Raw genomic sequence first — 16,410 nt, forward strand, 5'->3', positions numbered from 1 at the left:
AGCATAATATGAAAATATGATTATCAAATGATAAGTGAACTAAACACTTCATTGTGTTTGGTTCCTTTTCAGAATTTTAATTTACTAAGTAGCAGGCTTTTAGGAATGGACATGCTGTCTAAACACCATTTTCTGTTGTTAAGTATCTGCACTAACTTCAGCTGCCCCAAATGACGACAAGGACCCCAGTCGCAGCTGCTCACCGAGCACGGCCGCAGCAATGCACGCGTGAATTTATGATTGAACACAGTTAGTCCTTGTAACCCAGCCAAGCATTAACAGTAATTGATCGGTAGGTTACTGATCATTAGCAAATCAACTGCATAATTCTGAATTAATCCTTGATACTGTTTTAACCTATTTTTAAAGAGGGTTAATAGATGATACTTGAAATATTATCTGTTCCCATGATCATGGGGCAGTGATGATCCCTCTCGGAATGCTATCGAACTCCCCGTTGTAACAAACCTCAGACCTCCACGACGGCAATGGAGGAGCGAAGCTGAATCCCTACCTGGAAAATATGAAAAGCTCCAATAATCACTGTTTGCGCTTCAAAGCCATAGAGCCACATGTTTGCATTATTCCTATGTTTCTGAAGACCTACAAAAGATCCAGAATTTGTAGCAGTTTTGGTCCAGGCCACTGTAAGCTTGAAGCACATGGTCAAAGGTTTGTTTACCACTTATCATCAGAAATCTCTTATAATGGCATAAATTTTTTTGTACAGACTGGATGTAAGAAATAAAAGGGACAATTTGCCACTGAATGATCAGCCTTCAATGCAGCTATTATACAGCACAAATCTGAGATGGCCTGGGGGCAGTGACCACGCAGCCCCGGGGATCCGTCGGTGGTGTCCTGACAATGTTGGCAACCTCTCTCATAGAGGTTCCCAGATACCTTTTCTCAAGCGTCTGCAATGAGCAGAATATCGATGCTGATAAAATCAGACCCTTGGTCTTTGAGGAGTCTGCTTTTCTCAAAACCCTCTGGGTTAGCCCAGCTGGTGTGGCTCAGTGGCTGAGTGTTGACCTATGAACCAGGAGGTCATGGTTGGATTCCCAGTCAGGGCACATGCCCGGGTTCAAACCCCAGTGTGGGGCATGTAGGAGGCAGCCAATCAGTGATTCTCTCTCATCATTGATGTTTCTCTCTCTCTCTCCCTCTTCCTTCCTCTCTGACATCAATAAAAACATATTAAAAAACAAAACAACAGAAAAAAACCCTGGGTTAGAGGCTGTTCGTTCATACACACTCAGGAACGTGGGGCCAAGAGGAAGTACAGCTTCCTAGTCCTTCGCTTTCTCTCCTGGTCATGGCGTTTCCACCCTCATTCAAAACGCCTTCGCTTTGCAGCTGCTCACCACCCAGCAATACCACCAATTCACTCTGCTCACTGCCCCCACTGCCTCCTCTTACTCCCTCCCACCCACTCCAGATCTGAGGAGCTGGCTCGTCCTCTCAGCCCTGATTTGAAATGGGCAACCTACACAGTAAGAGCCCAGCTTCACAGCTCCTTAGCCTTAAGTCCAGAGCTCTTTCCCCCCACTGCGTGGTCTCACCCAGGACCCAGGAATCACAAGCTTTAATTTTGGAAATGAAACCTGGACTTCCACGCCGACTCTATACCCTACTCCTGTTCCTAAAAGTAGCCTGGCACTGTGATAGCGCCGGTGCCTGGATCTGCCTTGGGTGTCGGTCCCTCTTCACTGCAGGCCATATTGAATTGAACATGGACTTTGGTCCGTGACCTTGAACAAACCACCTGACTTGTCTAATCGTACACAGTTACTTGGAGAAGGACCCAAAGCTTGTCTGGAGAGTGCCTGTGTGGCTCTACACACAGCCCCAGTCCTCTCCTTGAATCCCTAAGTTAGGCATCACCAATCACTTAGCCACACACTCACATACTCAACCCTTTGGCAATCTTCCTACATAAGTTCTTGTAACTTCTCCATTCAATCAATACCTGCTGTTCCAATGATCCTGGGGAAAGCAGCAGGGCAAAAACAATAAAAACACCTGTTACCTAAGTGGGCTCACGGAGTCACCTGTCTAAATTTCTAATGAAACCATCTCAAGTCCATCCTTCTGTCTTCCCTGATCCGATTTTTCCCTCTTTATATCAGTTCTCCATTTGTTTTCACCCAAATACTCTCTTCTTCAGGGTTTCACTGGGATTTCTTCTCTGTGGGTCATGGATAACGGGCTTCTTGTTTGTGAAACCTGGAAATGGGATGTAAAACGTGGAGTGCCTGTGCCTGTAACCAAGTCTGACCTCGCCTGCTTGCTGCACGACAGAATTCAGTTGAGTGACAATGTGCTGGGGCAAGAAAAGTCACTTTATTCAGAAAGCCACTGAGCCAAGAAGAGGGAGCACTGGGGTCCTGAAGAACCATGTTAAGAAAGTACAGAACTGCCCTAACCGGTTTGGCTCAGTGGATAGAGCGTTGGCCTGCGGACTGAAAGGTCCCTGGTTCGATTCTGGTCAAGGGCATGTACCTTGGTTGAGGGCACATCCCCAGTAGGAGGTGTGCAGGAGGCAGCTGATCGATGTTTCTCTCATCGATGTTTCTAACTCTCTATCCCTCTCCCTTCCTCTCTGTAAAAAATCAATAAAATATATTAAAAAAAAAAAAAAGTACAGAACTCAGGGTTCTTCTCTGTCAGTGGAAGGTAAAAGGGGAAGGGCAACAGTGATCAAGGAACACAAGAAACTTGGTACAAGAAAAATCTGGGCAAGGTTGTGAAACTTTGTTCTTAGTATGTTGACTCTAGTTGATATGAGTCCTGTCATGAGGCTCCTGCAAATCTTTGATAAACCATCATCATTTTTGTACGTACCTCCCTTATCTCCTTCAGAGGCACTCTCTGGTAAAGGACTCAAGCCACAAGCTGAATTCCTCTAATGATTAGCACGGCCATATGCAAGACGCTCAGAAGCATTATTCTGATGGCTGTGGGAATAAAGCAGGCTTGCAAAGATGGAGTCAGAGGCGGGGCACTTCCCTCTCATGCCTTTGTCAGAGAGAATTCTCAGAATCTGAAACACAAAAAAAAAAAAAAGGTTCAGCCTCCAGCACTGACTCCTGCTCAAGGGCCAGTTCAGTGGAGCAGGAGGAGGGGGCTCACACATTAGGGGAAGACGTAACTCTCCAGCTTGGACCACTCAAGGCCCTTTGCCCAGGGAAGGAAATGGAAGCATACAGCCAACAGCCCTGACTTCTAGCCACTGAACTAAGTGAACTCTGGATTGGCTGGTCAGTTGCTACCATCAGAATATGCTTTCTCGGCCCATGACTGGGACTCAGAAGTATCGGCTATTCTGCCATAATTCTTCACTGGCTAAGAATGCCAGCAGTTTCTCTGTATAGCGACCTGCCTCAATTCTTTATTCAGAACATTTCAGTGAAGCTACAGCAGGTCTGGAAAACCTAAGGGGGAGGGGAGAGTTTTCTTTAAAAGTTTTTTTCTTTTTCTAGAGAGTAAGGGAGAGGGGAAGAGAGAAACATGGATCGGCTGCCCCCTGCACGCCACACCCCTGGCAGGGATTAAGCTGAAGCCTGGGCATGTGCCCTGACAGGGAATCAAACTGACAAACCTTCCGGGCACAGGAAGGAAGATGCCCAAATAACCGAGCCACACTGGCCAGGCTAAAATTTCCTCTCTTTTATCTGTTCCCTTTGCCTTCAAACTGCAGATTTGTGTGTGTGTGTGTGTGTGTGGGGGGGGGGGGGGGGGTTGTCCCTACTTGATTAAAGATTTAGTGTAATTCCGCCGTTCCCCCTCCCCCCCAAAAAAAGGTTTAGTTAGAAATTTAGACAGTTGACTCCTTTATATCAACCCATCAACCCACTTAGGTAACAGGTTTTTTTTGTTTTGTTTTTTTCCCTGCTTCTTTCCCCAGGGTAATTAGAACAGCAGGTACTGGTTGAATGGAAAAGTTACAAGAATTGTAACTCTGCCAGGGGAAAGAGCTAACACAGCAAAGGGGCCAGGAGGTACAGCTTGCTGGGAAGGCCACTGAGATGATGGGCCAGGCCGAGAATCGAATGGGTTTCAGGAAAGGGGCCGTTTGGGTGACGAAATAGCTAGCCCAGCCGAGGAAGGCTGAAGGTTGAGAGTTAAGTTGCATAACCGTTGGTCAAGATGTCCTAACCTTTCCTGCAGGGAGTGTTCTGCTGATACAGAAGCGCCCGACATGCTCGGACAGTGTGGTTGTTACTGGTCCTAAGATGGGGGCTTTGCTGGATGAGTGTTCAGTGATTTTAATATGACTGGAGTAACTGAACAGCTCTGCCTGCGAGTGTTCCTCTTGTCATGTCTGTGATTTGGAAGTTATAAAGTTCGTTGAGGCATGAGTTGGAACAGGGGCCCTCCATGTATCTTATAATGGAAGGACAGATTGGAGTTGGCCCATGCGTGTAAGGAAGGTTGGGGATGCTGTGTTGCTAGTTGATGAGGGTAAGTCAGAGCCAGCAGTTCCGCTCAAGTGGGGTTGGTGGTGTTCAGGAGGTGATGTGTTGAGGGTTCGAGAGAGAGAGTGAGGACTTAAGAGATGTTTAAGAGATATGGGGAGGCCCTAACTGGTTTGGCTCAGTGGATAGAGCATCGGCCTGCAGACTGAAGGGTCCCAGGTTCGATTCTGGTCAAGGGCATGTACCTTGGTTGCAGGCACATCCCCAGAGGGGAGTGTGCAGGAAGCAGCTGAATCGATGTTTCTCTCTCATCAATGTTTCTAACTCTCTATTCCTCTCCCTTCCTCTCTATAAAAATCAATAAAAAAATATTTTTTTAAAAAAGAGGTATGGGGAGGACAATAAGAGGAGGGGAAGGCTGGGGGGGGGGGTGGTGGTCATTGTAGACTCTAACAGTGATGGATATAATTCCAACCAGATGTATAAGGCAATGGGGCATTAAAAAACAAAAAATGACAAGGGAGATCCTGAGGAGTACTACTGGCCAGAATAAAGGGTAAGGGCCTCCAGGCTAAATTCTAGTTAAGTTAATCCCAAGTTGACTTCTAGCCAGAAGTTTATTTGGTCCCAAGAAAAGTCTATGAAATCTCCCTGATGATAACAATCCCACAAGGTCAGCAACTGTGTTCAGTACTGGGACCAAGAGGAACGGGGACTGCGAGTAAGGATAGGTTGTTCTGTGGTAGGTTGCTGGGTAGGGAGGGGGCTGGCGGGGCGGGGCTGAGAGACAGGGACCAGCACAGACAGGGCAGTGAGGGGTGATGGGGGAAGCCTGGTTCATAGGGGATTACGGTAAGGGTCCAGGGCTTACGGTTCCTCAGGAATTTGTGTAAGTTTGAGGCAAGTTGGTCCGAGGTTGACACTCCAATACAAGCTGCTTGGCGTGGAGCCTGGGGTGCAGGGGCCCTCTTCAACTTGGAGGAGTGGACCCAGGATGGACATCCCTGCAGCTGGGCTGCCGTCGGTGTGGTCAGGAGTAGCTGGTGTGGGCCTGTCCACTTGGGCTTCAGTGTCCCTGTGCTGCAGGCTGCCTGGAGGAACACAATCTCCAGGCTCTGGTGGAGGACCAAGAGGAGAGTCAGGGGGATGCCTGGGAAGAACGGGTAGGTGAGGGAGGCTGAGGGTAGGGAGCCGAGCCCAAAGGGCAAGGAGAGGTTGGAAGTTTCCCAGTAGGAAGGGCCTGCCATACCTAAGCTCAAAAGGGCTGAGGATGGAGGGCTCGAGGGGTTGACTAAATGCGAATGAGGGCGAAGGGAAGCGGGGTATACAGGTTTCTTGGGCCTCCACACTTAACTTAGTGAGGTGTTGCTTCAGGATTGAGTTCATTTTCTTGATGTTGCCAGAGGCTTGAGGATGGCTATGGATGTGTAGGCTCTAGCGGATCTGCAGGGCAGTGGAACCCCTTGGGCGACTTTAGAGACGAAGGCCAGACTGTCTGACTGTAGGGAGGTGGGCAGGCCAAAGCAGGAACAGAATGTTCAGCGAGGGCCTCACCCACCTCGGGAGCCTTTTCTGGGTGGCGGGAAAGCTTCTGCCACCCAGAGGAAGTGTCTACAAAGGGTAGTAGACACTTGAAACGCCTTCCAGGGGGCACGTGTATGAAACCAACCTGCCGATCTTGACCGGGAACGTGCTCTCTGGCCTGGCGGAAGATGGGGCGTTTTGAGGGCCCCTGGGGAGAGGTCTGAGAGCAAGCAGAACATTGGCTGTGTATGTGCTTGAGGTGCGTGGCCTTCTGGTGATGGGATTCGGGGTGAAGGAATTTAAGGAGGGCTGCCATCCAGTGGAGGGAGCTGTGGACCTGGGTTAGGACGGGGTGTCTGCTCTTCTGGGAGGATGCCCTCCTGCGGCCGTGAGCCAGGCTCTCCCCAAGCAGCTCCTGCCTGTGAGTCGGGGCATGTCTGCAGTGGTGCCGGAGGGGTGAAGGGTGGGGACAGCTAGGAGTTGGGGTTCTGCACACTGGTGTGTGGCTGCCCTTTTTGCCTCCCTGTCCGCCTTGTTGTTCCCTAGGGCAGGGAGTCCTGTATCAGATGGATGCCCCTGGCAATGGGTTACTGCTAGCACTTTGGGGGGTCTTGCTGCATGAAGGAGCTTGAGAACGAGGCTGGTGTTGGTGATCAGGGACCCTCTGGTTATGAGGAAGCCCTGCTCCGCTCAGATTGTAGCAGGAGTGGAGGGTGTGAAAGGCAGAGGGGAGTCGGTATAGATGTTGGTATCTGTTCAGTTGCTAGAGCTAATGCTCAAGTAAGGGTGGTAAGTTCTGCCTTCTGCAAGGAGGTGCGGGGGGAAGGGCCCCTATCCTATGGTCTGGGCATGGGAGACAATGGCATAACCGACTCCGCATTGACCGCTGTGTGCGGGCTCTGCCATCTACGAACCAGGTGTCCACTGCTTCGGGGAGAGGTGCGTTGGTGATGTGTGGGAAATAGGCTGCTTAAACTCTAGGCGGTCTGGGCCTGAGTGCTGCTCATTGTCACCTGAAGGTGGAAGTGGGAGCCAGGTAGCTGGGCTCAGGGAGGAGCTGCAGCAGAAGGTGGCATGGGAGCTCCTAGGAGGGTGCGATGAAGGGCCTGGAGTCTGGAGGGGGAAGGAAGAGGGCAGCTTTGGTGGAGGTAAGTTCTGAGAGTGCACGTGGGGTGTAGAGCATCATTGGCCGGAGAAGGTAACTGTCTGGCTTTCCTGGGCCAGAAGGGCCACTGTTCCCAGAGCCCAGAGGCAGGCGGCCAGCCCCTAACGGTGGGGTCCAATCGTTTAGAAAGACAGGCAGCGCCTTGAGGTCTGGCCCCGATTTTTGGCCCAGGATGCCAAGGGCGATGCCCTTCCTTTCATCCGTGTATAAAACGAAGGGTTTGGATAGGTCAGGTTGTGAAAAATAAGAATAACAGATACCGAAATCACCCACAGCCCTAAAGGTGAACGACTAATGTAACTGCTTCCATCAGCGACAGGAGCGGGGGTTTATTAGAATGATGCAACTGTAAGAGTAGAAAGTGGGGCAAGAAGGAGGAGACCTTAGGCTTGGTTTAGGGGGAGCTTTTTGATTAGGACTTGAGAGAGAGAAGCGTAAAGACAAGTTTAAGGCAAAAGATAATCAAAATGCAAGAAAAAGGAAGATTTAAGTGCTTTAATTCTCTAATTTCGGCAATTGCACAATGCTGGGCCTACGAAAATCTCTGATAGTTACATCTGGTTAAACCGTATGTTCCGAAGATGAAGGCCCAATGACATTTAAGGCCCTTCACTATCTGGCGCCCACTTTTCCAACCCATCACCTCCTCCCAGGGAACTGCACCCAGAATTACTCTCTGTTCTGCATTTCTTCACACCTGGGCTTGCTGGGCTTGCTGGGCTTGCTTCCTCTGGCCAGAATGACCTCACCTACCTTTCGGCTGTGAATTCCCAACACACCAAGATCCAAAACTACCAACCCCTTCCTTGAATTGGGAGAGTCTCTTGCTTTCCTTAGGTCACCTGTAACGAAGGGAATAGAAGAAAAAAGGCTAAGAGATTGAGGAGTTGAATCTTTTCCCAGGAAGTTTAAGGGGGACACCCAAGGTGAAAGAGGCGATGCACAGGGAGCTTCTCAGGAAAGCATCTGAGTAGCTGGTTGGTTCAGGAGGGAATGGGAAGTCCATGGGCAGGGGGCTCAAAGCCAGCCTGACTTCTTCACGTAAGGGAAGGACACTTTCTACATATAAAAATCAGTTTCTTCCCTTATTTTAAACAACACAAATCATTTATAATTTATTAGAATGATTTGTTTGCAAATGATAACACTGACCAGTTTCTAGAGATAACAGGTTATGTTCTCCTTTGAGTAATACTAAAATGCACTTGTGTTGTGCCAATAGGAGAAGTATGTCAAGACAAGGAAGAGACCATATCAGCTTTGGATAAAAAGCTTACCTCTAAACCCAAAACTGACCATGTGCCATCAAATTTACATAAAAAACAAGTACAAGTAGGATGTATCTCTCAATCCATCAACTCCCCTTGGGTGACAAACCTGCAGGGCAAAAAGGCAGTAGTGGTCACTGTTTACAGTTATCACTTTATCCAAGGCAAAGCTCTGTGCCCAGGAATGCAAGCATCCTAGGCCCTTAGGAATACTTGGCTATGCTGACAAAAGGGGCTTAGTATCACAACGAGGCAAAAACATGTAAAATAGTTCATGCAGCCAACCTTATTTATTGAGAAGTCCTAATTTTATTGCCCGATTAGTAACATGTTTGTTCCACAAACTAATTTCTCATAAAGCAAAGCACAACTTTTTCTTATAAATAGTATAAATTATTTTATTTACAGAAACTTGTTACAAAACAAATAGACTATATATTTCTTCTCTTTTAAATATCCAAAGTAATTTCTATCCCTTGACATTTGTTCTTATTCTATACAGCAGCCAACACAAAGTCCAGCGGAGATGCTCTTGATTCTGTGCACAATTACCAAACTAGTCACACATTTAACACAGGAGATTGCTTTTATGATCAAGCTCCAAAAACAGCAAAATGCTTTCAAGCCCCACATTCACCTGACAGTATGTAGTGCTCATTCAATGATCTGAAAATGTAAAATGTTTTGCACAAAATGTAAAAATGATTACTTTCTTCTAAACAATGAAAGTTTTAACAATCATTTTCCAAAGCCCAACATTTGCCCCAGGAAAGAATGAGATATCAAGGAATTCCTTGGCAACGAACTCGCAGGAAGACAGCTGCCTTTATAAATTACATTTTTCAAATTACACATTTTTTTCAATGTTCTCAGAGGTACTCTGTATTATATTTTTGGAATACAAAAAATTTAAATATTCTATTTAAACTCAGTATTTCATGAGTGAGTAACAAAATGGACACGTCATGTAAGTTGCTGGCTGACAAAAAGATTTGTAACGCCTGGTGCCACTGGGCAATCCACCACCAGCTGAATTATGGTGAACCAACAAGTCTTAATTTAAAATACCTATAAAATGACCAGCATTGGTGGTTTTCAACTCCTCCCCTAAATTTTTAGACACAGTATTTAGGTGGAAAAAACAAACTCCAAAAGTTCAACTGAACATTCAAGTCTTCTTAAAGAGAATCTGTCTAAGCTTAAAACTAGGTTCAGGCACTTTCAGTTTTTTTCCATTAGTTTTAAACCACATCACATACCAACACACGTGTGCTCAGAGGGTACACATACAAACACACAGGCACACACTCTCTCTCTCACATAAAACAAAAGAAAAGCAGTGTGTCACTTAGTTACAAGTCATCCACCGGGAAGCCAGGCAACGAGGGAGAAGCAATGCCCACTTCATCGGCTGAATCCACTCCCGAGACGTCAAAGGGACAGAAAGACGTTCACAGGACAGAGGCATCCCTTAAACTGCAAAGGAGGCAGGTTCTAGAACTATTGGCTTGGCAGTGAACCACTTCAAATTATAAAAAGGTATTTACTTTTATTAATTAATAAATAAATACTAGATGATCTCAATTGTACCAAAACAGGATATCAGAAAAAAAGACCTGTGCAAAAATACATATTTAAATATGTACAATTCATTTTTAACAAAATATGTCTTCTGAGATAGGGATACTTCCATATTTATAATAGAACAAGAAATTCCAAAATAAAGGTACAAAAGTAGGTTTTGTATAATTCTTTGTTCATCATTGCAGCACTTTTTTTTCGGTTAAGAAAACTGCAGGAGTTGTCATGAAATTCTATTGGAAAGAATATAAAATTATCTTGGTTTTAAATTGATACCAAAGTCTGTCTAGAAACAACCCAACCACTGCAAATTTGGTTTTTGCAAGTTAATTTAATTCAAAAAAATACTTGTACTCCCGTGTTTTAAATGGTCTTAACTTTTCATAATAAAAAGCAGCTGTAAGAGAAAATAAAATATTTGAACAACAGTCTAAAATTTAATAGCACTGTTTAGAATATGTCTGTTTGTGGCAGGCAGAATCCAAAATGGCTAATTTCCTAATCCCGATGCTCTTTGTACTATCGGGAGACATAATAAAAATCCAATTAAAACCTCAGTCTAAGAAATCAAACGATCAACACCGCTAATCTAGATATATCTACATTATTCTAAACCAACTTGCTACTGTGGATCCTATTCACATCTTTCGGAACAACATGATCTGTCTATAAATTCCATCGCTAAAAGCAACTTTATTTATAACCATCAAGTCCCCTTGGCTCTGAAAATAAATTCTACCCAAACCCCATTGCACTTGTCACCAAGGAATCAAGTAAGTACGTTCTGATTCCCTCTCACCTCCTCTCCCTCCACTGGGATGGAACAACCACACTGATTTGTCCTGACCACACCGCACTGGCTCATCCAGGCTCTCTCCTTACTAAGCTTTGCCGTAGCATCATTTAAAAAACATTTACTGATTGATTGCATAATAAGTGAACAAGATACTCTTCTCCCATCCTTTTAAAAAAATCAGTATTTTACATCAATTTATAGCTAAAGTATCTGCATAAAGTTTTTGTTTTCTTACATAATAAGATTAATTCTGTAGCAATTCACATTATTAGGCTGGTAACCAAGTATTTATTTATTCCACCAGTTGTTGACCTGAAAGTCCCTGAAACAGAAGTAACCCAAGAATTGCAGGGAGGAAGGGCTGCAGGACAGCCTGCCGGGCGTGCCCCGGGCAGGGAAAGTGCCCTGTGTTCAGCAACATCCACAGGCGCCTGGCTCTCCTTTCAGGAGCTGTGGTGGTGGAACCACCTGTTAGGAAGCTCCAACTTACCCCAAATTCTTAAGCAATGATGTTTAACATATTAAGCTCCTTCTTTTGGGCTGGGGAACTAGAAGAAGTATGCTGGAGGGTCTCTGAAGTGCTCTCAGGAAGATGGCCCGCATGAGTCCCAGGAGAAGAGGGTGTTGGGCATGTGCACAGACTACTCACCCCCTCCCCAACCCTGCACGCCTGCTCCCCACCCCAGTGCAGCCAGACACACTCTACGATGGCAGGGGGAGTGCACACACAGTGTGGAGAGCACTCACAGCGGTAGTTTACCTTCCTCCCAGGCAGTGTCCGAGGGGAGAGAGGGTAGTACAGAGAGGGCCTTGAAAACAGTTAAGTCTATTAATGACTTTGTGAATGACAGTTTCTACTGCATCCTGATAATTTCACTTTATAAAGGCAATTTTTGGAAAACAGGAGACTGGGCAAGGACAACCAACCCAATCTGCCACACTGTTTATCATGAAGACAAGAAGGATAGAAAAATTTCACCTCTTTGGAAATCTTGGGAAAAATGTTCTCATAGTGATTTTTATCCACCCTCCTCAAATTTGGCTTTCCATTATCAAAACTAGATTGCATTTTTCTTTTTTTTAAAAATCAGACAGAATTGCTTTTGTACCATGAAAAGTAAGCCTCTAAAATGATGTACGCTTGCTCTCTGGGCATCACTACTTTAAACCAGTCTGTAAGTTAGAAACTTCAGACAGTTTCTTATCCCAAATTACTTGCACAATGCTGGGCAAAATACAGGCTATGGTGTCCTGGTGCTAACACCCACATCCCGTTCCTGGAACCCTGCTGTTACCGCCCAGTGACAGCGCCCCTTCTCATCTCCCCCTCCGGAGGCTGCTCAGGGGAGCGCTGTCTCCCCTCCAGAAGGTGTCTCCAGTTAAGGTGCCTAAAGGCTGCAGTGACCTGCAGAGGGCAGTGTAGAAAAGAACTGGGGTGGGGAGAGGAGGGAGGGAGACAAGTCTATAGTAATGTTCTCCCAGAACATTCTTTCACCCAGCCAATCTACTCGAAGAGTGGCTCCATGATATACTGCAAGTTAAAAAACAACACAAAAATTTCTCACAGATTGGTAACGAGTAGTCCAGACCACGTTAACACTGATAGAAGCAATTCGGTGGCTGAACTTGATCCAGTGTCCTTTACGAGTACTCACTGCTACAGACATAGCTTCAGGGAACTCCTTGTTAAAAAAAACAGCTGCAGATCTCCACCCTTGAGGCCGGCAGGAGGTTGGGAAAACAGACTCAAAGGCATCGCGGAGTCCAGGGTGCTGAGTGGAGGTGTAACTTGTCATTAAAAGTGTCCGGACTATTCCTCCCCACGCTATTTTCAGTTGTCAGGGACGTGTCTTTGGCTTTCAAAAGAGAGGGGGTGGGAGAACACAGAAAAGGTAAGTGAGCAGTTGTACACGGTGCTATCCCAATATAAACGAGAACATTCCAAGGCCGAGGCCTCTGCAGTCTGCGTAGACTGGTGATGCCAGGAGCAGTCAGCTAAAGAATTTGGTCTTAGCTTTCAAAAACCATCAGTGCCCTTGGGCACAATCATTTTGAAAGACTGAGTTTTAGAAAACTGGAAGAGATGCAGACTGGGTTTCTAGCTTAGAGAAAAAGTTCACATGTTTGCCTTTGGTTTTATTTACTGGTTCTTTTTCATGGAAGTTATTCCAGGTTGTCATGAGAACTGAACAAGGTCAGATGGGCTAGCCCACACAGGTGCAAAAACTCACACAGAGCAGAGCCCATGCCGGTGAGAGTGAACAGAAGGGGAGCCCCATCTCTGGGCTCCCAGCATGTGCCACCGCATTGTTCCCTGGTGTAGGGCCTTCGCCCAGCTCAGTCATCTCTCCTTTAAGGTCGGCTCCATGAGGAACAGCGAGGCAAGATTGCTGCTTTTCTCAGAGCAGCGTTCTTTAAAGGCTTTGGAGTCATGGGTCCCCCTGAGATTTGGATGAAAGGATCCCTCTTGCAGTAAATGAGCACAGACATAAAAACATGCAATACTTTTTTGGGGTTCACAGATCCTCTGATTTCTAGCCATGGGTCCCAGTAGCATCTGTGCAGCATAATAAAAAGTAATCCACAGCACAGAGGAAGTCATTCTCAAATACAAAGCTGTCGAAACGAATTTAGAGAATAGAATGGAAATGTAGGCTGTCTGTCCTACTGGGACAGCCCCCCGAGACAGTGGAAATCAGAGTTGGCAAACTTAGCCTGTGTGGGCTCCATTCACTTTAAAAACAAACATAGCTTTAAAATGTGGCCCAATTTCTCACACAAGTCTGGCTTTAAAATGTGGCCCAATTTCTCACACAAGTCTGGACCTGCAGTATCTCCTTGAAGATGGTAACAAGTTAGCGAGAGCAGCAGGTGGGGCTTCCACTCCCGTCTGCCTGTCCCTGGGGGCGTGAGGTCTGTGGCCACGTCTCCATGAAGCAGACTGCACTCAGGAATAGACTGGGCATCGCCACACAGTGGAACAGCCCTCCTGCAGGTATACCATTTCTTGAGGTGTCTCCACTGCAGTTTTATGCTTATAAACGACATGTCAGCAGTAACTACGAACCAGGAAGTACAAGCACACCGTCACCTGTCCAAGACCCCGGCTCAAAGCGCCAGACCACACACAAACAGCCCAGGTGTATTTCAGGCTCAGAGAGGAGAGTTCAAGCAGCTGCTATTTAAATTCATGGATAATTCTTCCCCCCATCATTTTGGCACTGAGTGTAATTCACACAGACACTGGGGGAAAACTCCATCACAGTAAGAAACTCCTTGGTATTTTCTGGAACAGTCCTAACCTGGCATTTGAGTTAGGTTCTGAAGGTGAGGCAGAAAAAACAAACAAACAAAGAGCCTCACATTTTAGATCAGGGCTCTGGGGTGATGCTGCTGAAATTCCTGTTCGTGAGCAAGGTGAGGAGATATCCTGATGAATGAAACAAGATGAGAGATGAGCTGAACGTTAGAGCAAAGGAGGCTGGAGGAATGGCTCCAGGCGAGCAGGCCAGGAGAGCAGTGACAGGTGGAGGGGTGGGGGACAGACAGACATCGTAAGCCAGAAAGCCACGGTTAATTAAGAATCCAACACCCACGCAGCCACTCTGCATAACTCCACCACTGTCAGATTTCTTTTTAACTCATGAATTTAGGAGCGTTTAGTCTCCTTGCTATGCTCATACTTATGTCGTTTTTTCTGCCTCCCTGGAAAACAGGAAGGGGAAAATATACAGAGTGTTAAATCAGAAAATGTAAAATTCTCTGATGGAAAAATATTAAATGCTTTTTAAAATTTAAATCATCCCTTTCTAGGTCAGTTTGATGTCAGCCCAGCTTCCTTCCGAGGAGCACACTAGGAACTGCTCTCCAGGAAATAGCCTGCCTCCTTCCTGAACAGCGACCCCGCGGCCTGCCCTCCCCGCACCCCGCTCGCTGGCTGAGGGAGGGATCTTGCTGTCTTGCTGTCACACAGGACGGTTTCCATGGCCCTATCTGCTGAAATGCATTGCCGAGGCTTTCTGTCCCAGGACCAGCGTCCAGGGCATCAGAAATTTTGGCAAAGAAAAGCCTGTTTTACCTTTCTATGGCCACAATTTTTCCTTTTCTTAGAAGATACCAGAAAGCTAGACATTCTGTTTATAGGCAAACCACCCAACCCCACCACACAGATGTCCATGCTGGAGAAAGATGTCACGGGAGGGGATGGCTCCCAGCCCGCTTCCTACCTGATGAAGGAAGGAGCTGCTCGTCAGTCCTGGTGCCCCCGGGCTGGCGCCTGTGTGTTTCACGTGGACATTGTTCATGGCTGGCAATTTGGCAACCTTAGTGGGTTTGCTGCTGCTGCTGCTGCTGACACCGCTCGAGCCAGGCGGGCACTTCCTTTTCTTTCCTATGAGTTTGTCCAGAGGAGTGTGCGAGTGTGAGTGAGCGCCGTGGGAATTGATGGGCAGTTCGCTGGATTGGTGGATGAATGGGCCGAGGGAAAGCGTGGAGTCGCCGCTGTTCACCATCACACTCATCCTCTTGATGGACTCGGCAGGGCTCCCTCCAGGGGCACCCCTCCCTGACTGCTCGTGCCGGACACTCACCGAGTTCGCCTTATTCGTCACGCAGTTGAGGCCGATGCCATGGGAAGATGTTACTGTGCAGGGGTAGGGCGGCCCCAAGTGGGCCACACAGTTCTTCCTAAAAGACTCCATGGAATGAGACGAAGAGGCAGCGGCAGCGGCGGCGGCAGAGGCAGAGTGAACTAACGGTGGGGAACCAGCTTTGCGCTTCTTCCCTGAGGTTCCGCTGGCCCGGCTGCCACTGGTGTGACAGTCAGTGCTGCTCCCAGAAGACTCCTTGGGCCTTGAAGACTTGCTGGACTTCAGCTTCTGAGGTTTCCTGGAGAGAGGGGAGGAGGGCACCGAGGAGAGGCCAGAGGGCGTGGACGGGGATGAGGACGAGGACACTTGTCTGGACTGCATACTGCACACGGGGTCCATGGCCCCGGATGCGGCAGGCTGTGCATTTAGTGTGGTTCCGTGAGCTGGTACCGATTTGCTGTTTGGGGAGATGCAGGCGGAGGAGAGCAGGGCTGGGGATGTAGACATGGTGGCTGCTGCCAGACAGCTGACCCCACACTGGGATGTGGGCACTGAGTTTGTTCGGTGAGGAACACGGGTGGAGACGGGTGATGTGGTACTGGGCACTGGTGGGATTTTCCTGCAGAAAGGAGAGGACAGGGAGTCCTGGTCAGCGTGGCCCCTCCTGGACACTTCCAGATGGTCACCGCTGCGTCGCTGGGGCTGAGAGGCACGCTGCTGTCAGAGGCTCACTCCTCTCCCTCGGCTCCTTAATGCTGTCCCTGGGGCTCGCAGGTCCCGTGTGCCTCCCAGCTGCTACCGCCCAGCTTCACACCGTGCCCCCACCCCCAGCCCTGATTCCAGCTGTCGATTGTTCCGAAAATAGGCCACGACGTGAGACTCCCATATCTCCTGCCCAGAACACTGTTACCCCAGCTGCTGTTCCGCCTTTCGTTTCAGTCCACCATCACTTTCTTAGGAAACCCACCCTGACCATCCAGGGACTCCCACTGCTCTGTCCCGGACTCTGGCTCCTGTGTCACTGCCTATCACTGTCTGACCCTCTGCAGACGGAGCCACCCACAGC

General features: G+C 47.7%; 1 protein-coding gene across 9 annotated transcripts in view; it reads right to left on the reverse strand.

Moving 5' to 3' along the window:
• Window positions 1-7,822: 7,822 nt before the first annotated feature.
• The window catches only part of ATXN7 (ataxin 7), a 121,095-nt gene continuing 112,507 nt past the window's right edge, over window positions 7,823-16,410 (reverse strand). For 3 of the 9 annotated variants that reach the window (XM_014456113.2, XM_023754051.1, XM_023754053.1), the window contains 3 exons: window positions 14,982-15,963; window positions 14,119-14,185; window positions 8,647-12,611 (listed from right to left, as the gene is read on the reverse strand). In XM_014456113.2, coding sequence (XP_014311599.1) covers window positions 12,502-12,611; window positions 14,119-14,185; window positions 14,982-15,963 — 1,159 coding nt within the window. In that variant the 3' untranslated portion in view covers window positions 8,647-12,501. Of the gene's footprint in view, window positions 7,953-8,646; window positions 12,616-12,986; window positions 13,197-14,118; window positions 14,186-14,981; window positions 15,964-16,410 lie in introns of those variants that run through there. The other 6 variants (XR_002829365.1, XR_002829366.1, XR_002829367.1 and 3 more) reach the window with 6 other exon arrangements.

Source organism: Myotis lucifugus, unplaced genomic scaffold (assembly GCF_000147115.1).
Source record: "Myotis lucifugus unplaced genomic scaffold, Myoluc2.0 scaffold_55, whole genome shotgun sequence".
Lineage (NCBI taxonomy): Eukaryota > Metazoa > Chordata > Mammalia > Chiroptera > Vespertilionidae > Myotis > Myotis lucifugus.